This window comes from Notolepis coatsorum (genome assembly GCF_963971535.1).
Source record: "Notolepis coatsorum genome assembly, chromosome: 5".
Lineage (NCBI taxonomy): Eukaryota > Metazoa > Chordata > Actinopteri > Aulopiformes > Paralepididae > Notolepis > Notolepis coatsorum.
In genome coordinates this window covers 25,034,818-25,061,147 of record NC_140169.1, presented here as the reverse complement: position 1 = coordinate 25,061,147, position 26,330 = coordinate 25,034,818, and the positions used below count along the sequence as shown (strand labels likewise).

The 26,330-nt window shown below is 42.3% G+C and overlaps 1 protein-coding gene across 3 annotated transcripts in view; it reads left to right on the top strand.

Moving 5' to 3' along the window:
* Window positions 1-4,555: 4,555 nt before the first annotated feature.
* The window catches only part of LOC311228892 (uncharacterized protein), a 33,141-nt gene continuing 11,366 nt past the window's right edge, over window positions 4,556-26,330 (top strand). The window contains exons 1-13 of one of the 3 annotated variants that reach the window (XM_084314856.1): window positions 4,556-4,764; window positions 4,945-5,001; window positions 5,501-5,627; window positions 6,596-6,685; window positions 6,789-6,976; window positions 7,070-7,112; window positions 7,400-7,514; window positions 7,798-7,848; window positions 8,124-8,232; window positions 8,632-8,699; window positions 15,210-15,439; window positions 16,427-16,562; window positions 17,743-17,787. In XM_084314856.1, the coding sequence (XP_084170982.1) occupies window positions 4,713-4,764; window positions 4,945-5,001; window positions 5,501-5,627; window positions 6,596-6,685; window positions 6,789-6,976; window positions 7,070-7,112; window positions 7,400-7,514; window positions 7,798-7,848; window positions 8,124-8,232; window positions 8,632-8,699; window positions 15,210-15,439; window positions 16,427-16,562; window positions 17,743-17,787 (1,311 nt within the window). In that variant the 5' untranslated portion in view covers window positions 4,556-4,712. Of the gene's footprint in view, window positions 4,765-4,944; window positions 5,002-5,500; window positions 5,628-6,595; window positions 6,686-6,788; window positions 6,977-7,069; window positions 7,113-7,399; window positions 7,515-7,797; window positions 7,849-8,123; window positions 8,233-8,631; window positions 8,700-15,209; window positions 15,548-16,423; window positions 16,563-17,742; window positions 17,788-26,330 lie in introns of all 3 variants that reach the window. The other 2 variants (XM_084314855.1, XM_084314854.1) reach the window with 2 other exon arrangements.

The window sequence follows — 26,330 nt, the reverse complement described above, 5'->3', positions numbered from 1 at the left end:
AATGTGACAAAATCAAGAAGTTCTGGGGGGAGGTGGTGAATAAAATCAAAGATATCCTGTCAGTGAATATCCCACTAGACTCCAAAATGATATTGTTACATTTATATCCAATAAATCTGAACCTGAGAACCAAACAATTTAAATGTATTGATTTTGCTATACTACAGGCAAAAAGAACAATAGCTTTCAATTGGAAGAAAATAGACGCACCCACAATCGGTGCTTGGATTAAAAACATGGCACAATGCATGTCTATGGAGAGAATAACGTATATCCTCAGGAACAATATAGAGATTTACGAGGATATATGGAAACCATTTAATGAATATCTGAGAAGGGAAGATATATAGGGCTGCTATAGGATGAGTCCCCCCACTCTCTCCCGCGGTCAGCCGTGACCCGGACCCCGGGAGAGACCAGAGACACGTCAGTGAAGGTGATGTAAAGATGTCATTTATTTTTATTTATTTTCATTTTTATGTACATTTTCTTTTCCTCTTTTCAATTATTTATATTTGTGTACGAGCTATTCTAATGGAGGTACAAAGGAATGTACATATTATTTCTGTATGAGAACAGTAAAAACAAAACCAAAGATGCTAAGAGAGAGAAAAGGGGAGGGGGGAGGGGGGTATGTGGGTATATGTATAATCTTGTGGAGAAAAGGAATTAAGAATAACTGACTACAATGAAAACCTGAAATGTGTACTGTAAAACCCAACAAAAATATTGTACTAGAAGAAAAGGGAGGTTTAAAGGAAATAGAAGGATACAGGAGGAAGGAGGTTCAAGGAGGGTCCCTGGACCCATGACGCGCATATTTACCTGAGTCAGAATTAAATTTTTTTTAGAGCAAGTATTATAATTTGATATGATGGTTTAAGGACGACATACACTAAGTATTGGTACCAAATATCTGGGAAATCAACTGATGTGGGATTAATAGCCAAGGATGATGGGGTATATATGTATGTAAAACAAAATGCAAGGTAAACTGAGGTAAAAACTTTTCTATATATCCCTGTTCAAGGAAGATATACATATCGTCATTGGATTTTGTACAGACCAACGAATGTGCGATTACTATTCAAAGAATGACTTAGTCAATAATTGTATATATTCTTCTTTCTGCAAGAACGGTATTTTTGTATTTTTTTTTTTAATTTTCTCTTTATGGTTTAGGCCTGTATAAGGGCGATATACACTGTCTGTGTAACCTGAAAAGCCAAACGGTGGAAGATTGACAATCAAAGATGTTATTATTTGTATGTTTGTGAATATAAATGCAAATAAAAATTGAGTTTAAAAAAAAAAGAATAAACTGCATGTCTTGTCTGGTTGTTATGGCAGCAAGCCACTGAAAGCCAAGCAGACCTGTTGAACATTCAGTAACAAGATCCCTACAGATGATGAGCTATTTTCAAAGTTTTGGCTACGTTTGATTTAAATTGTATAATTCACATTTTTTTTTTTTTTACCATGGTATGTTTGGTATCCTTATTTTCAGCACAGTCTCACCTATATGACCTGACAGTTAGTTTTCATACTGAGTGTATACTGCATAATGTACAACACAAAACACAAAAACGGCTGCAGAAAATGTGTGAGGTGTCAAGATGTTTTTACTATACACAAATCCAAACATGGACAACAACGCATATAAAACAGTGGAAATGCACCCTCAGGAGTTCAACCACATGGGCATGGAGATCACTGTTTGAGCTTTTTGCAAAGTTTGACTGACTTTTATGAAGTTCAGAGCATTTTTTGTCTCTGGTTTTCATAGCGGTCAGTATTTCTGAGTGCATCCATGGCTCAGCGCGATTTTTAACCCTGGTAGTTCTTAGGGGGACCATGTTGTTGAGAATTTGGTTTTGAATCCAAGCCATGTTTCTTCAACTACCACTGAGCTCATCTGACCAGTCTGCTCTTCAGTTCTTGGTTAAAGGCCTCGTAGGTTTTGAGGTCCCTAGATGTGACTGTTTTGTGACAGCTGGCCTTTTGTTTTAGCTTTTTGTGGGTACAGAATATCATATAATGATCGCTTAACCCGCATGCTATAACCCCTTTATTAGAGATCCTGGACTTGTCAGAGTTCAGAATGAGATCAATGAGATCAATGGTAGTTTGAGTTGAATCACACATTCTTGTGGGTTGGGTGATTAGTTGGCCGAAACTGTAGATCACAAAACCTACTGAAGGACTTGAAGACGGGTGCTTCTTTACGTTGCATATCCGTGTCCCAGTCCCCAATAAGTTTACGGTCCATGATTTTTATAGCCTGTTTGGCTGTTTGTATATTATAGTTATGGGTTTTAGTATGGTTTGTGAGGTTTGTGACCATGATGTGATACAGTAAGACAAGTGGGAAAGAATGTACACGCATTTGAGCAGCTTTAGTTGACAGATCCCTTCTAATAAAACGAAAACAGTTTAAATTAGGCTTGACCTTCTTACATACATAATGTAGTAGGCTACCTGTTTATCAAATTTTAGGTTCTTGTCTAATATGATTCCTACTTGACCTCATTCACTTCAGCAATTATTTCATTTTTAATTTGCACCTCAAACAAATCATTTATAGGCCTTTTGCATATGGAGATACACATAGAGACAGTTTTCTTGACATTCAAGGTCAAATGAGACATCACATCATGTAACACCTGGGTCAGGTGCTCAGCTGCCATGCAGTCTGTAGTGACCAGCGTCCTCTTCTATGCTGTGGCATGCTGGGGGGGTGGGAGTCCAGCTCTGTGGTGGGAGTCGACCTGGTCAGACTAGAGGTGGTGGCAGAGAGTGGGATGAGAAGGAAGCTGGCTGCTATCCTGGAGAATCCCTCCCACCCCCTCTACGATGAGCTAGTCAAGATGAGAAGCAGGTTCAGCCACAAACTATATACCCCCCCCCCCCCCGACACTCAATCAATCAATCAAATGTATTCATATAGCACGTTTAAACATGACGCTTGTCAACCAAAGTGCTTCACATAGCTAAACTAAGAACAAAGAAAAGTATAAAATAAACAGAAAAAAATGTAATAATAAAAAAATAAAAAAATAAAAAGAAAATCAACGGATAGACAAAGGAAAAACAGAACAACACATCAACAAGTACGGCAAGAGTCAAAGTGAGTCAGGGAAGGCCAGGCGATATAGGTGGGTTTTGAGTTTTGATTTAAAAGACTCGATGGAGGGGGCAGATTTAATGGACATGGCCATGGGGATGCTGTTCCAGAGGTCAGGAGCTCCGACCGCAAAAGCACGCCCCCCCCTAGACTTGAAGTTAGACCTACAGGTGGTTAGGAGACCCTTATCAGCCGATCTGAGGGCCCTGGCGTTGGTATAGGGGGTGAGGAGGACACTCAACTAACCGCCTCGGCCAGTCCTTCATACCAGCGGCCATCAGGCTCCACAACAGTGGGCAGGGACCGCTGCCAGACATTCAACTACTAGGAACTATCAGCCTGACTTCCACCTATACTATACCTAAACGGACAATGTATAATGTATGAAGCATATCACGGCATGCATACTTATGCATACTGCACCTGTGTATACTGTATACTTACTCAATCATAGCATATATTTAGATTATATATATATATATTGTAACTGCATTTATTGTAAGGCAAATATAACTGAGGGCATAACTGTACATTGGAGGGGGTTGGGTTTGGACATTTACAGGGGACAGTTTCGAATTGCAGCCTCCCGTAGGTGCTCTTTGAGAGCGGTTTTGAAGGTGGGGTAGTGATTCACATTCCTTTACAGCTGTGGGTAGGGTCGTTCCACATTGATGTGGCATAATTGCGAAACATGTTTAGTCCCTTGTTTGAGCCGAATCTGGGGTTAACATGATTTGTGGAGCTCCCTCTGGTGTTGTGATCGTGGTACTCACTGACCTTTGTGAAGTATTTTGACATGTACATGGGTAGCTTAGTGGTGTAGTGTATCTTGTAGACCAGGCCCATTGCAAGTTGATTCCTTAGTTGTTACTTGATATCACCAACAATTTTGTTTTACCTGCAAGGCTGTCTTTCCATAGAAAGATTGGCAAGATATTGAGGCAACTCTGCCTTTCTGTCGGCCATCTTGGTTTTGATAAAATATTTAATATATCTTGGACTTACAACGGCTTGCAAGTGGATGGGATGATGCAACTATGTAATCAAAACTCTTGCATACAAGAATACGGATTTGTAATTGCTGTTTTTATTTTTGTTTAAATTAGGAACTTCTCAAATAAAGCTAATGTTATGTTACATTAACTTGCCCACAATCAACCGATTTTCTGACAATAATTAACGTCAATGTTTCTTCTGCAAAAAAAAAAAAAACCCATGACTGTGCTGATTTGCTAACGACGAGACACATTCCTACGCAGAGAGTTGCACGACGTTTCACTGACAGGATGTGACGTATAGGCGTAGGGACGCTTATTGAGTGCTGCCGAGTAGTGTTCTATAGATATCTATATCTATGCTGCCCACGAGCGATTTTGTAGTCTTGGCGCCCGTTTTGTCCAGTGCGGTTTTTTCTACATCAAGCTGTCACACGTCAATGACGTCACTGTAGCGCGTGGACGCACCTTGGTGCCAAGTGTGTGGAGTCAGTGGATAGTCACTTTCACTTCGGTCGACTTTCAGTTGAATGGGATCAACCGTCTCCCTTTATTGACCTGTCAACATTAGTGTTTAACCGACTTCTGTTGAAATGGATGAACATCACACGGCAATTAGTGTCGATACTCTCCTGTTTGAAGCAGGTAAAACAAAATGATTTCGCTAACACTAGGGTACAATAGATTGTCAGTGTGTTAAATGGTTTCATTGTGGGGTAACATTCGATTATTAGGAGGACGTGACATTATTCATACAAGACTCTTGAGATTACTGTACTAATTGCTCAAATAATTTCACCATGTTCTTCTCTTTGTGAACCGTAGCTCTTATAACTCGTGAACTTTCTCAAAAGAAGGATGGGATCAATCAACAAATCAAAGGTATAACACGTAACATTATGATGTAACATTATCCAAGTTTGACCATGACGTGGAATATAATTTACTGGCTGGTCCATTAGTTCTTAGCTAGTGGAAGGAAATTACAAAGATGAACATTATAAACTATATGAATCTAATGATTGATCGAAAACTTTATTTAACAGATTGCAGAATGGGTACAATACAGTACGGCTCAATACACACAATTGTTAAGGGGATGCAGACCAGAGAAAGACTTTCGTCTTGTTTACATCAGGGTCCCCCATTTTCAATTCATCAGGACATATATGACATACATGACAGTACTGCTACATCTATACATTTATGACATACCAGATTTACAAATACAGTACTGTTTGTGATACAAGAAGAGTCCAGAAAAGAGAGTATATGCATTTGATGTAGAAACTGTACATTGGAGGTGGTTGGTTGGGGGGGGGGGGACACACACACACACACACTGTACAACTGATTATCACTGTGCTTGTTCTGTCAACAGTTTGCAGAACGTATGTAGCAGAGAGATTGTCTCACATTGAAACAACCCAGAGGAATAACAAGAAACTCGAGGAAGAAATGGTTCAGAGACAGAACACTCTGAAGCACATCAAAGCAAATGCTAAAAGGTATAGGGAAGTTAAAGGTCCCATGAAATTAAAATAGATGTTCATGTTCTTTTATCACATAATTGTCTTGCACTGATTGTCACTTATACGCCAGTATCTGTCCCAACAATGACAAAAGTTGTATTTTTTAATGGTATTTTCGAGTTTTAATTTCCTGGAAAATGATAAAAAATTATCTTGATGAGTCATCCTACACATAGGCTGGTAAAGCTATGCCTCCTAAAGTGTGAAAACGGAAGTACAGGAAGTACCGGCTACAGGCTTTCCGGTTTCGACAAAACAATTATAGAAAGAAACGTGTGAAGTGCACAATATTTCCTTAAGCCACTGCAACGGCTTTGCCTGAAGAATTTACTACATGACCGGGACTTTCTAGCTTGTTTGCCGACAGGATTAGGGAAAAGTTTGGTCCGTTCGGAGGCAGCTTCCAGGGGAAGTACATACACCGGAAATTCACACTTTCGGCCGTAGCGCTTTACCAGTCTTTATCTCACGGATGAGATACAACTGGGAACGAGGTTATCCTACACATGGGAGCATTTTGCGTCCAATGAAATGCCTTCTAGCATGACATTTACAGCACATTGTAACTAAGATAGCACTCAGAAATGTGAGTACACAAGTTCAAACCTCTGTTACTCTATTTCATTAGCACTAAAAGTGATTATCCTTTTTTGCATTAGTAACTTCAGATTGTTATCTTTCAAAAGAGACCAGGTTCATGCATGTGCTATAAGTATAAAGCTAAGCTTTGCAAATCTTTTCTGCCTGCCTGTTAAGAGGTTAAATGTGCACATATGGAGTAAAATATTGTATACAGTACATACAGTTGCAATGGTGTAGAAAACAGAAGATTTAATACACAAACTCTTGCCACAAAGAAAGTACCCTTTCCTGAAACTGTTTATTTTGAGAGGTCACTTCTTATGTCATCATACAACTGTAACATCATCAGTCATCCCATGTAGCATGAAGACCACTAACAGCCTCCTTCGGCAGTTTGAGAAGACAATGAAGGCAGAACTGGAGGGGAGGCAAGAGCTCTGTGGACAAGACATGTACGTTTAGCGATGAGCTGCCAGGTTTAATTTAGACTCTTGACGAAGGCTCTTTAGTAAGTGGTGACAAAGTTAGGCTAACTTGTGTTTTTAATCCAAACAGGAAAGCATTTGAGGAGAGGATTACAAGCTACAAGATGGTCTTTCAGCAGCATAAGGAACATTACTGCAAAGATCCGCTTGCTAAAAAGCTCCTCACAGCACAGGCTGAAAAGGAGGCGAATGAGTGTAGAATTAAGGCTTGTGAGGACCAAATAATGATTAAACAGAAAGAACGGGACTATCTAGTCGGTAATAAATGTTTTATACACTCCCAATAACCTGCATTCTTACAAATGGAGAGATTAGCAGCAACTTTAATTACTTTAATTTCTGTCTTTCCAGGTCAAACAACCAATTCTCCTTCCACTGAGAACCCACCAGAGAGGTATTTTTTTTAAAAAGCTTAACACTGTGGAGGAACAAGGACACACAGTGTCATAGATGCGAAGCATTCTCGTATAGATTAAACATATTTTACACAAAGTGCCTGTGAGTCGTCACTAGGGGCAGAGTGGCTAAGTGTGAGTAAATAAATTAATGAATGAGTGAGTGAGCAAGTTAGTGACATTGCCGGTTATAGTTTTCATGCTTTGCATACAATAAAAAAAAAAAAACGTTGCTTGGAGCAGTGAGCACATCTCCATTTTATTCTGAATCCATTTCGATCTTTAGCATCTCTGGCCAGCTGACTGTGACGAGACCCGACAGACCATCAGATCAGCGGGCTGAGGAGGAGGACGTTCATTCTGCCGTAGACATCTCTTACCTCCGTTGCACCTACACAAAGGTAGTAGTTTGAGTGGTCAGCTGTTCAGTATGGATGTGGAAATCCAGCTGCATTGATCTGTAAAAATGATCGATATATAATCTGAATGAATGTGTCTTCATCTATTTGGTTTATTCATACATAACTATAACACTGTGAACTAGGGCTTGGCGATTAATCGAGTTTCAACTACAATTTAGACTTTTTACGATCATGAAAACAAGAGAATCGAGATAAAACGATTATTGTGCTGCATGCCGTGTTGCTCTATTTTTGTCTTGTGTTGTAAACCCTTCCTTCACAGCGGTGCTCTCCGCCGACGCCGAGGGAGGGAGCCATGGCGTGTTTCTCTTTGGTAACTTACTAACTTGTAGAAGATGACAGAAAGGCAGTCTTTGATCAAGAAGAAAGAGTAATCGTTTAATAATCGTGATTTCAATATTAACCAAAATAATCGTGATTATGATTAATTTTTTGCTATAATCGAGCAGCCCTACTGTAGTGTGAACTAACACACAGCACCTTCTGTGTTGTCCAGCAGCCCTACTGTGAACTAACACACAGCACCTTCTGTGTTGTCCAGCATTGTGCTGTAGTATCTATTGTGATAAGCTTGGACTGATTAAGCAGGATGTTCCTGAGGATATTACTGAAGAGATTCACGAAAACATCTCCCAAGACCCTCCTCCACCACAGGAGGAAGGAAGCCATGATGCCTGGAGCCAGCCAGAGCCAGAAGGTATGAAAACATTATATTATTTCATTTTATACATTTTTATTTTGCACCTTTTGATTGAATTTATTTTTCTTTTTTCTTTACTGAATGTACTCGCTGTATCCTCCATGTTTAGATATTGTATCACAGGTACTTTGTTATGTTTTAAATTTGAAGCTGATTGCAGTGTGTTTCCCACACACTTATTTATTCATGGTGGTCTTATCTGACAAGGCCCACCACAAATAGAATTCACAAATTGTCACAATAACATATTTACAGTGTTTCCTGTTTTGCATGAACAGTCTTTTCCAGTGCACCTCAGCCTGCCATCACCACAAGTAATCTAAGAACTTGTGGGGAATACAACTCATATTATTCCCAGAAACCTGTCAGAGAAATTTTTTATTATTATTCCTCCAGATCAAATGCAGGCACCATATGAGCTGCCAGGTGGAGACCAGGACCAGGGAAGTGGGCCAGATGAACAGGTCTTGTAATCGTGTTTATTAAAGGAAGACTATCAGAAAAATAAAGCTGATTTATTATCCCCATACATTTCTTGTACAAATTCACTTAGTTTTTCATTCGTTTTTATTTTGTTTTCAATTCAGTTTAGTTTAAGTTAGTTTCCAGAGTGGGTTTGCTAGTTTAGTTTCAGTTTAGTTTTTATTCATTTCAGTATTCGTTTTGGTAGTTCTTTATTATAATATGGAGGGTATTTGTCAGGAGCAAGATTTAAGAAGTTCAGAATAGATATGATGTTATACAAACACAACACTTTGTGAAGGTAATTGACTTCATGTGGACATCCCAGTCTCAATAGACATTATGACGCAATGCCTCACGCATTGACAGAAACTAAAGCTAAAGTAAATTTCTGTATATACAGTATATATTAGGCTTGCCGCGGTAGTCGTGATACCGAAATGCTAATTTATAAAATACTGAACGCGTAAGTCAGACAAAATTATGAACTGAATGCGTCTGCGCGGACAGCAGCTATTTTTAGGATTCATTTTCACTTGGAGTAGTTCTAACTTTGCGTGAAGGAGCGAAAGAAGTTCCTAGAGACAGCAGGACATTTTACACAACGATAGAGGAGGATTTGTAAATATTTCGGATTAAACCCCACAGCAGCGAAAGCACGACTGGAGAGGAGCTCAGAGGACCAGTCCAGACCAGTTAAAATATGTTTGCACAGTATGTGATGAGATCAATGGACTACATTGATCTGTCTGCCCAAAGATGAGATAGAAAAGTGACTAAGTTATTACTGTCTGTTGGTTTATTTTTTAATTAGAACCATACGTCAACTCTGTCTGTCCAACAAATGGATACTAATCATCACTAATCACTAATCATCCATCCAAAATGTATTAAAAACAAATGTAGATGGACAGACACAACAGAGCAATCTAGCCACATAACGTTAAAGATCAAAGTAAGCACTCGAATTTACGACCAAAAATGTCGTCTTAGCCAGATTTCGGCCCATTTAAGACATATTAGGGCTGGGAGCGCGAGTCCCCAAATTTTCCTGAGATCAGATTTGATCGTGGCTGAGAGCAGATTTAAGAGTGCTGAGGAGCAGTCTTATGATTGATTGAGTAATTGAACATTTTATTAACTTGACAGACTGTGTCATAGTGATTCCTTCATGTCAACGCTACAGGCCTCCTTGGAATTTATTACTTAATCATAATTAAAATAAATATGACAATATTTGTACGATAAGAAATTACGCATTTGATGTCGGAAAAATAAATAATATGGATTCATCTGATCACAGGGCAGCTGCTTAACCATATCTGAACCAGCTATTTTGGACAAATGTATAATTACTTTAATTACTCAGATATTCAAACACAATTATGCAATTATTGTGAAATGATTGAAAATAATAATTATTTAATGCCTTCTGTGGAATTTGTATTTCTTATTTGTTACACATCTGTTTTAATGATTAATTATACACATTTGAAAGAATGCAGGTCAACATGCAATGTATCCCATTGATTGGTATACAATGGGACAGACCTTTGTTTGATTGATTGATTGAAAACTTTATTAACAGATTGCAGAATGGGTACAGCTCAATTACATAAGGGGATGCAGACCAGAGAAAGACTTTCGTCTTGTTTACATCAGGGTCCCCCATTTTCAATTCATCATAACATATATGACACACACGACACAGATAGACAGTACTGCTACATCTATACATTTATGATAGGGATGCTCGATATTGGCTTTTTTACCGATACCGATATTCCGATATTGTCCAACTCTTAATTTCCGATACCGATATCAACCGATATCAACAGATACCGATATATGCAGGGTTTCCCACCCCAAAAAACGGAATAATTTCAGGTAACTAATAATTTCACTGGATATATATATAACAAATATTGTTATTGTTTTTTTTTTTTTTAAACCGATACCGATATTTTCCGATATCACATTTTACTGCCGATATCAGCCGATAATATCGGTCGGCCGATAATATCGGACATCCCTAATTTATGACATACCAGATTTACAAATACAGTACTGTTTGTGATACAAAAAGAGTCCAGAAAAGAGAGTACATTTGACGTAGAAACTGTTGGAGGAGGTTGGGTAGGAGGGGTGGGTGGGGGATAGACTTACACTGTACAAGCAAAACTGTACATTGGAATATTGACAAAACCATACTTGGTCATTTACTGTACATTGGAGGGGGTTGATATAGCTATAAACCTGCATTCCTTCGAATATATCATTAATCAATTCAACTTATATTGAAATACACTATATAGCCTATACACCAACACTGAAATGACAGTGGATAAATAAATAAGAACTAAAGCTAATCGGTGGAAATAGACTGCATTAATATTCCATAACAAGTCTTGTGTGCGCCTACGAATGAACAGTATAGGCTTAATTATGGAATAATAAGCCATACTGCGTTCATTCATTACGCCCGCCGTAGGCTATATATATTATATTTCATTCATTCATTCATATACAGTACTGCGCGTGCGTGTGTGTGTGTGTGTGCGCGTGCTGCGGAAGGTGTACCACGAGCTGTATATGATGCCAATACATTAATCTAATCTAGTTTTGATGGCTCGCAAGACTCGCAAAGCACTTCCGCCATTCCATTTTCACACAGCTGCAAGCAGATATCAGATCATATCATTTGTGCGCCCGTTTCAGCCACTTAAGACATATTACCAGCACGTTGGGGACTCAGAGTGAACTTGTCATTGATTCTGTCTCAGTGGTTCCAAGATAAGTCTTCCAGAATAACTTGTTGAAAAATTTTCGGGAATGAGACCCCAACGGACTTAAGACAAAAGTTAAGAGCAAATTTAGTTCGTAGCTTCACTTAAGACCTTTTCGGGCCGATTTCTCGGGGATTCGCTCGTAGCTAAGAGCAGGATTTAGGAGCGCTGAAGAGCAGTCGGACAGGTGTGCACCGTGTTCTTAACACATAACAGATTTCTCTGGTTTTCATAGTTTTTTCTTTTTTTGATCCACTTTTTTCTCCTCTTTTTCTATTTTTCTCCCATCCCAATTCCATTGTGCCAATTCTTCCCTCCCCTGTCTTGAACATTGCTCGCATATGCCCCCCACTGGCCGGTTGTAGGGATGATAGAAGCCTTGCATCACGTGTCCCCTCCGGTACACGAGGAGGCAGCCTGTCACATCTTTTCACCTGCTAGCGCAGACTCTCATTGGCGAGGTGTAACGTGTGGGAGGCTCACACTACCCCGCCATTTCCTGTCTCTGCTGTGCAGGCGTCCCCAACCGACTTGTAGGAGTCGCTGTCCACAACGTCCAGATTACCACCCATCAACTTCCACCCGCTAATTCTGCCAATTGAATTAGTATGATGGCTGGCCCAAGCCGGAGGCAGCGCCGACAGCCGGAGTCGAACCCGGTGTCTCTTGTGTTGGTGACGAGCACAATGTCCGCTGCGCCACCAAGCCGCATTGTTTTTTCTTTTATTAGATTTTTTTATTCTATGCAGTGTCACGGACCTCGGTGTTACCATAGGAAATCATTCTGAGATCCCAAGAGTGCAATACCGGCCGCATCCTGCTAGGTGGCAGTATCGCCCACCCTTTGAAACCTTATTTCACACTGTGTGTCACATCTAATTTCGTCCGGGCGGAGAATTTATCCGCTTCATCCGATCACTTCGAAACACGTTCAGCACACTTGAGGCATATCTTGTGCCACTTCATGTCAGGGACCCCGATCGACATCAATACTGGAAATTGCGATCAGACAATTGGAATATTCTTTTTGGAATAACCCCGATCAAAGGTAAGGACTATCTGACGTCAATTCCACCTTGATCGTACAATGATTTCATATCGATCCAGCTGATCAACGTATGTAGTATTCAAAACGAATGCCGTTACTGGCGATCAAAGCATCAAAAAACTACCCCCCCCCTTTCATGCATTCATGATGAAACATAATACCTATTATATACCTTTGATTTGGAAATAGTAGCGTGTCCAGGCGAGCAACGCGAACGCTTTTAGCAAAATTCACATATCGCTCCATAACACAGTTACCAGGAATTAGCCAGGATCACTCTGAAACTATGCAATATTCACCACGGTATAACACACGAACATATACATGAAAAAATTTATTATTTTTCACATGTTGAACGAGGGATAGTTAATGTCAAATGAGCCATAGTATTGTCTCCATAGCTATAATATAGAATATAGATATAGCCCTGCAAACACCGCGACGCACAATGAAAATCCCTATCCTTTACAGCGGTGGCACAATGAGTACAAGGATAGCTAAAACGGCTGGCGCTGAAAGTGTTAACACATTCATGGCCATTTGGATCCGTCTAAAATCACTGTAGACGGCCAGCATTTCTAAACAGACTTGCATAGTCCGTGGGGCTCTTTGTAGAGCTAAATCTATACTTTATAGTATTGCTACCTGTCCATTATCATTGTCAATTGAGACCATAAACCGTCCCTTCAAAATGGCTTAAAGAAATAATTTTTTCATCAATACGTTCTCATTTTATAGCGTCTTGGGATATAAGGGATATAAGGGATTTCGGCTGGGATATTTCCTGGAACGCGAGATACAGGGCTAATAGCTACTAACGTTAAATCCAATGGCATTTCGGATATACAGAAGCTACAGTTAAAACTCCACAAATGCATGAAAGGGGGGGGGGGAGTCGTTTCTGATTATTGATGACCAATAACCGTGTTAGCCTCATTAGCCTCATTCGCTGATCGGGTGGATGGCTATCATAACAAGCCCTGATCAGCATGTAATTTACGTGAAAAAGATCTTACCGTGGGCCGGTTGGATCCCCCAAAGCATTTCCCAGTTATCGATCGCCATCTGGTAGATCCATATGTCCATTGGCTGATGATATATTCCTTTACTGCATAGTGAATTCGGCGTCGCAAAAGGTATTCCAAGCTATAGGCTGCACATCCAGAATCCAGCTAACTGGAAACTCCATTCAAAGTAAAAAAAATAGTGCACCGTTCTGCCACAGCGCCCCTAAGAGGATCTGGCCGGTAATGCACTTTTCAGAATTCGACGAGGAGGGTAGATCTGCAGTGCAGCTCGGTGACATTGAGTAGATTATTACAATGGAATAAAAGCCAGAACAACCTTGTCCGTGGTTGGTCCTCAACCGTTGGATTCGAAACATGGATTAAGGGCTTTATTTGGGCGGAATCATGGTGATTGCGTTCATAATAATAATAAATACGGCAATATTTATATGATAAAAAATTACGCTTTACATTTACAGTCATGGCTCAACGACGCATCGTGATGCCCGAAAATAAATAAAAGCACTACACCAACACTGCAAATTACAGTGGATAAATAAATAAGAACTAAACTCAATCGCGTGGATATAGCTATAATGGAATAGACTGTATTAATATTCCATATATTTATACCATCTTGTTGCGCGCTCCTGGCCACCTGCCTCAGCGTGCACAGACAGATGCACACACATGCGTACTGTATAGCCTACGTGCATAATGAATGAACAGTAGGCTTATATTATTCTAATGACTTGTTTTATTAGGAGATCGCAGATACTGTATGCGCTGCCCCGCAGAGGTCCGCTCGAAGCTCAGATTTTCTAACACGCAGACGTCCTCGTCACACACCGGTGTCGCACAAAAGGCTGCTCGGCGTGTTGGTTGACATCGACCTGCATGTTGTAAACTGGCATGAAAAATTTAGGAAATTGGTACACGGTTACGCTTGACTATGAAATCTCAAATGACTGCGGACATGCCGCGCAGAATCCGGTCCGCTCACAGTACGCCCGACACTGTGGGAGCCCTTACTACTATAGGGCAGCGCATACAGTATCTGCAATCTCCTAATAAAACAAGTCATTAGAATCATATAAGCCTACTGTTCATTCATTATGCACATAGGCTATACAGTACGCATGTGTGTGCGCTGACGCTGAGGCAGGTGGCCAGGAGCGCGCAACAAGATGGTATAAATATGGAATATTAATACAGTCTTTTCCACTATAGCTATAGTGTGCTGTATGATGACAATACATTTGAATCTAATTAATTTCGATCCGTCTTCATATATATATATAATTTTGTTTAGTTGATTTTGTAAGTACACAATATAGTTTCAGTTAGTTTTAGTTTATTTTCTTCCAAAGTCTAGTTTTTAGTTTAGTTTTAGTTACCGGTAACTATAATAAACTTGGTATTTAATACTGGAGGACATCACACATTCAAACTCTTTAACTCAAAAACCAATTGCATTTGTCCAGGACAGTTTGAAGTTTTGGGATATGTGTGAGATTATTTATGGTCGTAATAAATATTTATTTTATAAAGAATGTTTGGGTGGAGTGTTTTTTTTAATGTACAGTAGATACCTAATCTGACACGGTGACCGTTGTGAACGACAAAAGATATGGTGTAGTCTGATCCCGGCTTAAGGTATTCTCTAAATAGGAGGAGCGTTCCACCGTGCAACAAGGAGGAGACGAGGAGGAAGGAGGAGACGAGGAGGAAAGAATGGAGGGAGGAGGAGCTGCAGATGAGGAGGAGCAGGCTCCGTTTGTTACAGACGAGGAGGACGGGGCAGTCGCTGCTTTTCTTCCGTTCTCACCTGCCAGAACACAGCCTCGGTACTCACCTGCCAGAACACAGCCTCGGTACTCACCTCCCAGAACACAGCCTCGGTACTCACCTGCCAGAACACAGCCTCGGTACTCACCTGCCAGAACACAGCCTCAGTCCTCACCTGCCAGAATGAGAGTTGCGTCTTCCACCCCGACCTTCTCACTTAAGTAAGAAACATATTGTACGATGCGTTGTTGAATATGGAAATATATTCCTTTAGGATTGCTGACTTCAGTTTGACGTAGTGAATCCTAAAATCCAGATACCAGAAACATCCATGAGTTCAAAGGCTCTACTTCAGAAAATACTAACTTCTATAAGGTTTTTATGTGAACAGACTTGTGTATTCATGTATAAATATGTTACACCATGACCTACTGGCCCTTTCCAGATTTTCTTAAGTTTTCCTCAGACATTCACTCTTATTCCACACGTCATTCCACACCATATTGTGGGACTTCCCTTAATCAATACACATTAAAATACAGAGAACTGTCTGTTTGGAACAATCTACTTCACTGCAGTCAACATCTACATTATCATTATAAAAGAAATATAAAGAAAAACATCTTAAAAGGATACTGAGTTAATTGTAATGCATCTTGTCTTGCAACCAATGTCTATGCAAATTGTAGTGTGTGTGTTTCCCTGGATTTGAAGCCTTGATGACATCATAATCATAGATAGATACTTTATTGATCCCCTTGAGGAAATTCAGGTATCCAGTAGCTCTCATCAGTCAACATTACAGTTGACAAACGTTAAAATAGACAGACATAAACAGTCAGACAAGTAAAACAATAAAATCAGTACTTAAGTTAAACATTAAAAAAGGTAGCAGCAGTAAAAATAGATCAATAAATGCAGGTAAATGAGCACTATTGCAGCAATGCTTTTTTTTTTTTAAATAAAATTCTTATTTATATGTGCAAATAAACTTAAACATAAACTACTCAAATGAGATATATGTTATTAATCCTAATCAGAGCAGTGTCTGAATGGGAGCCAGGGGGCGTCACTAACATGGATGCGTCTCCCTCCAGCAGCAGCCCCAGCTTCTCCCCGGGTCAAGGAACCTCTCGGGGGAAATCTCCAGAGTACCTGTTCTCCATGAACTCTGAGCCCAGCACCCCGGCCTTCTCTGGGTTTGGATTCAACATAGGCGCTTCACCTCAGGCGGAGGTGAGGGGGAAAGAGACCCAGAGGGTTCACAGTTAATCCCTGATCATTACTATTGTAGACCCTGTCTGTCTGCCTTTAAATCCAGGTTAAAAACCGACCTGTTTACCCTTTTAGCTTTTAAACAGTTTTTTTAGCTTGGATTGTCTGATCTCTGATAAAGCAAAAGGTCATGTACTTCCAGGAAACATTCAAGAATTGTTCTTTGATAGGGAGGGGGGTTATAATCTGAGGGGAGAACTCAATTTAAAAGTGCTTAATGTACGCACTACCATGAGAAGACACTGCATCTCAATATGTGGAGTGAAACTGTGGAACAGTCTAAATGTGGTGCTAAAGCAATGTCCAAACATGAGACAATTCAAACTGATGTATAAGGAAATTATGTTCACGAGGTACAGGGATGAGGAAGGGACTTGATATTCATGGGTGTTTACATTTTTATTTGATTTCTTTCATGTTTTACATATATAGTTTTTGTTTTTTGCATATATATATATATATATATATATATATATATATATATATATATATATATATATAATTTTCTTTTTTATGTTTTAAAATAGTAGGCCTACACTCATTTGAGTAGTGGAAAAGGGGTAGGATTAAATAAGTGTATACTTCTTCCTACTCCTTTTCGAACATGTAGATTGAGTTGTGTTTTGCTTTTGTTATTGTTTGTTTGTATTCATTGCATGTTCGAAATAAAGATTTAAAATCAAATAAAAAAATCTCGAACCTACCCTGTTTCATAAGATAAGATGATATAAAATATACCTTTATTGATCCCCTTAGAAAAATCCAGGCATCATAGCAGCATGGGGGAGGGGAGGTACAGGTATGGGCAGAGTAATAGTAGAAGACATAAATACAGCCAATAAAATGATAGCGAAAGTCAGAAAAACTAAAATAGAAGTAAATAGGGGTAAATATAGAGGAGAGTGGGGAGCTGCTAAGATAGGCTGCCACTCACCTCGGCATGTGTATTTTTCTATTTATAATTTTTTTTAATCATTTGTTTTGTTTTGCTTTCTTTACCATGTTTGTACTGTGTTTTATTATAGCGCCATTACAGCACTTTGGTGCAACTACAGTTGTTTTAAATGTGCTTTAGAAATAAAACGTACTTACTTACTTTAGTACTTACTTACTAGACTAACGTATAAATGTTTCTTCGCAGGACTCGCCTTCGTCAGAGTTCACCAGTTCATGTTTCGGTGACAAGGTAACAAATATTAACCATAACCTCTGTTTATTAACAATTGGTGATTTAGCAGCCAGGGCTCCACACGTTGGGCATATGGGGGCATTGAAGCATTTTGACATTAAGCATTAATTTAAAGAATTAGAATATGTTCTTCCTGTGCCCGAGACCGCTTAAGTCAGTATTTGTGAACACGCACTCTGTCCTAAAGCTAGAAATCAAAGAGTCATTAATTTCTCCTTAACTCATTCTACGGCAGCCATGAGAAAAGTCGGGTTAACTCGCCAACCGTTCAGCGCCAATCATGAGAAAACTCTGGTTTTAATCGTTATTTCTTTTATTAGCTATATCCATTCATTTTCATCCATCCAGCCTGATGTTATCATTGGGAATGGGTCTGAGCTCACAAAAGGGCAAATACCGCAGCCTGGTATTGCACTCCATTGGAAATGGTGTAGTTTCTTTTCTGGGACGATCCGAGCCGTGCGGGCGGGGTTTAGGTGCTCAGGCGAGGTAGGCCTTTGCAACAATGGTATGGAACAGTAACCCCGCCCGCCCGTTCATTTTTTTTTTATCCACTTTTTCTCCCATTTTTTCTATATTTTCTCCCATCCCAATTTCGTATCATCCAATTCAACCCTCCCCTGTCACGAACGCTGTTTCTTGCCTCCCACAAGCCGGCTGCAATGTGGACTAAGTCATATATAGCACAAGTCCCCTCCGGTACTTGAGGTAACAGCAGTCGCATCTTTTCACCTGCGCAGCTCGATCTCTCAGTGGCGAGGAGTAACGCGTGGGAGGCTCACGCTGCCCCCGACACTTCCTGATTCTACTGCGCAGGCGCACCAACCGACCTGTAGGAGTCGCTGTCCACAACGCCCGATCCCCACCCATCAGTTTCCCACCCCCTAATACGGCCAATGTGTATTAGTACGGACGACCAGCTAAACTGAAAGCAATGTGGAGCGCTGGGCTCGAACAGGCGAGCCCAGCGTCTCTGCATTCGTGGCGAGCGCCTTGCCCACTATGCCACGTAGCCGCCTCCCGCCCGCCCGTTCATGTGTAACGCTCGGTAATGTGGGACGGACCTCCACGAGCAGTATTTGGAATGGCGGTCAGATAATTGGATTATTTCTTTTGCATTACATCAGAGACAAGGTAAGAACACTATATATAAATTTGATCGTTGATCTGACATTTCTTTCTACCGCGATCGACGCTGTCTCTGTGTGTGTGTGTGTGTGTGGCTGTGTGCCGTTGGGTGCAGGAGGTGGCGGGGGAAGCCCCGCGGTCCAGGGCTCTTTTCATTCTTGCATGAGGAAGGATAATAATGATGATCTAGCGTTGATTTCAGGAAGATTCGATAATCAGGTGAAAAATTAAAACGTGTTTAGTGTATTCCACTAAAGGGCTATTATCGCGTGTTTTCCTGGAATTACACAGAAGCACCCAAACTATATTCATATTCAAAACGGTATAAAACGGAAATGTACTGATGGATGTTGACTGGAAGCAACTCACTGACAACCGTAGATATAATATAAGATATATTTTAAGCACTCGCAAGTGAACAAAGCACCCCATTGACTTACAGTGCTGGCGTAATAGCGCCCTCTGGCGCAGAATGAGTTAATAATGCATGACTTTGTTCGCTGCTATAATGCTATATATTATACTGTATATATTAGGGGTGTAACACATCTAGTGTGGGTTTGATAGGAGGGCTAGACTTATAGTCTTGTTGGTCGCTACATTTCATGTTATAGAGCTTAAGCAAGGCCTGCAGCTTACACTTGGTTGAAAAAGATTATTTCTGCCTCAACCTGAAGATTAGGTCTTCACATAAAGGTAGAGGTTAGTTGTGTGCTCTGTTGCTTAAACAGTGATATTGAGCCGCAACACTGTTGTGTTGGTCTGCAGTAATGCTTGTGTGTGTAAAGGTACCGCAGTTCAGGCCGCTCTCTCTCTCTATCAAATCTTCTGTGTCTTGCAACTTAAACACGGGTGTCGGGTTCACACATACAAAACTTTGGCCTTGTTATAAACCCTGTTCACAGACTTGTCTGTGGCTAGCGTGCATTGAGTTAGCTTTGCGCTGTTTATTAGCATACTGGCTACTTAGGTATCAGATGGCTATTTGTTGTTGTCGTATTCAAGGGTTGGGCTTGCGAGGGGGTACCGGATAAACCCCTCCTTCCCTCTTCTGTTTGGTCTGGTTTTTTTTTTTACCCTCTTTTTCATTCGGTCCGGCCAAGCTGTTAGGCAGCTTGGCACGGGGGGGGAGAAAGGGTTTCCCTGACTCTGCACCTATCACGGGCAGTTGAGTCATGGGTTTCCCCCGTCATAGAATACGTCACTGGGCACGTTTCTATTGGACGACGGCTTCCGTGAGTTTTTTCAGACCCATGTGTGGTTCTGTCATTGTCAAGTTGTCGGGGCAGAGCGTAGGAACTTGGTGTTCTGCTACGCTCGATATACGTGTAACTTGAGTCCGTTGGTCACATGGCTCAATGTTACCATGACTTTTCAATTTATGGCTCACGTGGGAAGTCTCTCTGAGGATTCCCGTCTCCTCCCTGTGGTGAGGGTGGCGGGATATAAAAATGAAAACAAATTTTTACCCTCAGCCGCGTCACGTGGGATTCATGTCAGTCGGTGTTTTCTTTTTTAATAAAAAGAGAAAAGAACATGAAGCACGACGGCTCCTTGTCGTTCATCCAGGCGACTTGGAGGAACAATGTCTGGTGTCTTGTTAGACTATCCATTGATGTGTTTGGGTCTCGACGCGTACATAGTGCTGGCTCAGGGTGTTTCTGATAAGAATCACGCATGAGGCTGGTACGCCTTGGTTGCTCGTTATTAAAACGGCGTTTTTATAGGGCAACTGGGATGGAGGTTTTCTCTTCCGAGCGCCTGTTACTAGGCCTCGACGAATTCTCGTTCATATCTGGGGGATGTTAACGGAATAGATCAAAACATAGGTAGAGGGGTCTCACGCCCTTGGGGTGGGCCACTGAGCGCGGTACGAATGGGACCGTCTGGGTGGCGCCCTCTTTTCATGTTTTAGATCGACACGCGTACCTACCCCCTCTCTTGGAGTGGGGATGTCGGCGTGATTAGGGCACGGGACTGAGTCTGGTCACGCTGGTCCAGGTCAGTTAACCCGTTGTCCGCCGGGGACGCAGATCTTCTGTTCTGGTACCCTGAGGGACTTGTGCTTTTTTCAGGGGGAAAAATGCCGGGTCGGCCCGGGTGTCACAGGGTTGGGCGTTATGGAGACCCTTTGTTGGGTACATGTTGTACCCTGCGTTATCATGAAGGGGCTGGTTTTCCATTCTTTTCGCCCCTCTCTTACGCATGGCGAAGAGGGGGCTGTTGGGGTGGTCTTATGGACCTCCTCTGGCATCCCTGTGTGCTTCCCGGGCCCGGTCCGAAGTTGTGTTTCGTCGACCCGTAGGCCTGGGATAACCCCGTTTTGAAAACTGAAACACTTGTACTGCGGTATAGCCAGTGTATACCCGCAGGTGTGTTTTGGAGTTTTTTCTTGAGGGGTTATAGGAACAACCACCGCATGTGGTACCAAGAGGGTGGTTGATTCCCTGGTGTGTTGGAGCAGAGTCAACTCCCGGGTTACCCGGTTGAGTGTGCCCCTGCACGTTCATGACGTCTGCCAATCGTGTCAGCCTTCTCTGCCTCGGCCCCTCTGGGTCGGGTTTTTTTGGTGGAGGCTTTGTCATGGTGCGCAACAATGCCAGCATACGCCCCTTCCGCCGGGGGTGCTGTTTTCAGTTGACCCCTTTGGCGCCTGTCTCGTCCGCAGTGCTCCAGGCTCGGGTCAAATGCCTGCTGCCTGGATTGAGGGATCAACCCCTTCTGGAGGTCGTCTCCCCGGTGCGCTGCCTGCTCCCGCTGTAGTGTAGCCTCTTGAGTGCTTCGAGTTACAGCTATGCTGACTGCCTGAGTGCCAGGGTCAGTGTGCCAGGCGGCGTGCTAGTGGGGGGAAGGGCCCGCTCTTGATGGGCCCTGTCCGAATACGCTGGCGATGTGGGGGGCGGTGTCACTAGTGACCGCCTGGTGAGGTCTTGATGCTGTGGTGTCGTTGAACTCTCCGGGCCCCCTTTTTCCGGGGGATCCAGTCCCTTCAGTGGGTTTGGGTCTTCCTTCGCGCTCCGCTGCTACGGCCTTGCCACGGGGTTGAGTTTGCTCTTGACCCCGTGATTTTGGGGGCGGTAACGAGGTTTGTTCCTTCCGTTCGTTCCCTGGTGGCATGCGGGTTGTGCGTGTGCATAGTCGTGGGGTCAAGCCACGATCTGCTCACCCTGTGCGTTGAGTTGCTCGAGTTCCTCTTCGCACGGTCGGATCCGTCTCCCTCCCGTCCTCCAATAGGGAGGGTGTCCTCCATTAGGGAGGGTCGGGGAGGCTCGGTCCTCCCCGGTTCTGATGGTTGTGGGGGGCCTCAGTGGGGTACATTTGTCGAGCTTCAAGCTCCCGCTCAGCTCCCGTTGTGCAGATGACGCTGAGCGGAAGCTAGTATGATATAGAACGATAGGTTATGAATATAACCGTAGTTCTATGAATACTAGTGACGCTCAGCGTCTGGACACCACTGCGGCCTTTGATCTCGCCTCGTGGTGAAAGATTGGGAAGGAGGCGAGTGTGGGGCCACACACCTGCTTATGAGGGTAGCGGATAGGGGTGTGGCCAGACAGAAGGTTGGTATGTAAAGGTACATTGTGAATTTTTATTCAGTGCATATGCACGAAGTGAGGTTAGTGCAGATGACGCTGAGCGTCACTAGTATTCATAGAACTACGGTTATATTCATAACCTATCGTTTTCTTGTTCGCCCAATAATGTTAACCAAATGAAACCAATGGAAAGAAACACACCAACAAACACACCAACATTCTCCCCCGCCGGACTCGAGTAGGGTAAATCTGCAGTGCTGCAGCCCCATACATTGCCCAACAAACACACCAACATTCTCCCCCGCCGGACTCGAGTAGGATAAATCTGCAGTGCCGCAGCCCCATACATTGCCGCACAGGCACAGCTGATAAAATAAAAAAAATAAACATACTTTCCCTATAGAAAACTATTCTATTTAATAATTATAATAATTATCATAAATATAATATATATATATATAAATTATTAAAAAAATTTATATTAATAATAATTATTATAATATTTTTTTTCTGTTGTACCGAACTCGTACCAAACCGTGACCCCAATACCGAGGTACGTACCGAACCGTGGCTTCTGTGTACCGTTACACCCCTAGCAGGGTTAGAAATTAACGGGGGCTTGGGGCAAAATGCACTAGAAAATTTACCAAATGCCCTCGAAAATCAGTTAAGGGGGGCAAGAAAAGCCCCTGACAGTTTACTAATTATATATATATAATTATATATATGCTCTACAGTGCGAGCATTTCACTCGTATTTGCCCCTAATAATATGTTGTAGTTAATTATCACGTCATATAGGTTTCAAGTTCAATTCGTGATATTTACAAAGATGACACAGAGCTGAGTTCAATTAAAAAATAGTCCCGCGCAGGGAGAGATTTATTTGTCGATGAAACACGCCATTAGACAATACTCTAACCATATTATGATTACATCCTTCTTATACAAATTTCTCGGGTGGGTGTGGGTGTCTATGTTGCAATTCTGTGTGTGTGTATATGTGTGTAAAATGTCTCTGCCTGTGTGTGGGTGTAGACATGTGTGAATGTGTGTGTGTGTGTGTGCTAACTATATTGGCTTGTGAGAGTATGTGTGTAAGATGTGTAATACAATCCAATGTGGGTGTGTGTGTGTCTGTTCTGGCAAACCAACCTTGTGTAGCCGGTGTGATCTTGTCTGCGTTGTGTTTAAAGTCGATTCGACCCCTGTGGGAGAAGGCTGAGGATCCCAAAGGCTGTGAAAGCTCGACACAGACTGAGCTTCTTCCCCTCAGCCGCCAGGCTGATCAATGCCTCAGGCCCCCCCCCCCCCCCCCCCTCGGTACCCCCCCCCCCCCCCCCCCCCCCCCTCTGCCCCCAAGTGACACTGGCTAAATGACATTGACTGCACTGCACTAGTCCGTACTGGATCTCTGCACACTTCACTTTATATATATATATATGTATTTTATTTATTGATTAATCCCCCACTGCACTGTTTCGTTTCTTGTCTGTGTTGGTGTTTGTTTACTGTGAAAAAAGAAAAAATGCATACACTGTATTGCTGCAACAATTACCAATGTGTTTACACAAATGGCTCAATAAAGGAATCTGAATCTGAATCTGAATCTGAATCTGTTAAGGGATCGCCCTGAGTGGGAGTTGAACCCCGGACGCCGGCGTCGCGGGCGGCATCACAGACCACTAAGCAAGAAGTGAATTCACTGCTTGCTTCCGGGTCTGGATGCCTCTGGGGAGTGAGTTTTACTTGCAGTACCGCTTACCATCCACAGCCACGTCACTACTTGTGCCCGTGACTGTGGATATACTGCGGTACCTCCGTTACACTCACCCCACTAAACTCACACCACCCAGGGCATCCGGGTCTAACGGCACCACATGTAGCCGGTGTGATCTTGTCTGCGTTGTGTTTAAAGTCGATTCGACCCCTGTTAAGGGATCGCCCTGAGTGGGAGTTGAACCCCGGACGCCGGCGTCGCGGGCGGCATCACAGACCACTAAGCAAGAAGTGAATTCACTGCTTGCTTCCGGGTCTGGATGCCTCTGGGGAGTGAGTTTTACTTGCAGTACCGCTTACCATCCACAGCCACGTCACTACTTGTGCCCGTGACTGTGGATATACTGCGGTACCTCCGTTACACTTGGTGTGTGCTCAATTTAATGGCGTTGTTATTGCCAGCTAGCCTATCTATCTTTCCATCTGCTTGATTTTCTAACTGCGTATGGTCTGACCACACTGATGTTGCAATAGATCCTTCTAGCTACTTCTGTGATGTTCTTATTTGTTATTCAGTTGTGCTGAATAACCCTTAGCTGACAAATATGTTGCAATGTTTTAACCCTCTACCTACTCCTGGCCTAGTATGAGTTCATATCATCTTCATAGCCCAGCACCTCTGTCCAGTAACCTAAGATACAAACCTACATTCCACAACATTGTGTGTGTGCGAACCGGAAAAATCATTTACTCGCAGTGTGCGAGTGAAGATTACAAGCTCCGCTGTTAATAGTTCAGAAACTACAAGTCCCACATTCCACAAGGCGCATAAACGTCCAATCACAGTAGAGTTTCCTGCGGTGACCTTTGAGGTGCTTTGGTACCATGAGGTGCAAGCATAGTCGTAGTACCCTTGAATGAGTGCTCCTGCCAGAGTCTTCAGGGTATTCTTGTTTACCAGGGAGGAGATCCGGTACAAGAATCGAGTTTGTTGATTGACTTTTTTTATTACATTGGATGCCATTTTGTCACAGGAAAGATTAGCCTCTAGGATGGAACCCAGGTAGGTAATTTCATCTTTCCTTGTGACAATATTGTCACCCACTGTAACTGAGAAGCCGTCTGTTTAGCTGAGTTTGTTATTTGAACCGAAGAGAATGGACTCTGTTTTGCCCATGTGTAATGATAGTTTGTTGTCGGCGAGCCATATGCAGATTTTGCCTAGTTCCGAGCTGAGGGTTTTTTCAACCTGTAACTTGTTCTTGTCAGAGACCAGCAGGGCTGAGTCGTCCGCAAACAGGAACAAGTTGCAGTCACAAGCTGACGACATGTCATTTGCATAAATTAGGAACAGTAGTGGTCCTAGTATGCTTCCTTGTGGAACACCACAGTTCACTGTGAGGGGGGGGGGGGATAGGGTACCGTTTACCTCCACCATCTGTTCTCTCCCCTCCAGGTAGGATTGTATCCAGCTCACTGATAAACTATCAAAACCAATTGCGTCAGCGACTTCGGGTTATTGAGAAGCGCTATATAAATTAAATGAATTATTATTATTATTATTTTAGCTTGTCAATCAGAATGGTGTGATTGACAGTGTCGAAGGCCTTTTGTAGGTCTAGCATGACCATGCCGCAGTATTTGCCCGCGTCCACCTCTTGCTTGATGTGGTCGTTCAAATAGAGAAGGCATGTGTCAGTGGAGTGGGATGTTCTGAGTGTGTGTGTGTGTGAACTACCCATCCCAGTTAGGACAGCCGAATCCCGTCCAATCTTTCGCCGTCGACTAAAGACACTTCTTCAACCATTATCTGAAATGATAAAAAAATTAAAAAATAAATCTAACCGTGACTAACCTTACTGTCATGCACTTGTCCTAATAAACAAACCTACACTGTAACACGCAACACTTTGATAAACATTGTTACTCAGCTGATAGAGTTGTACCCTTCTTGCTGTCTTGTCGTACAGAACTTGTAAGTCGCTTTGGATAAAAGCGTCAGCTAAATGTAAATGTGTGTGTGTGTGTGTGTGTGTGTGTGTGTGTGTGTGTGTGTGTGCGCATGGGGCCATTGGGTGGGGCCGGGGGACAAATACACTGGAGGAAAGTAACCCAGCTCAGCACTGCCCAAATTATATCATCACTATTGCCTGTTTGA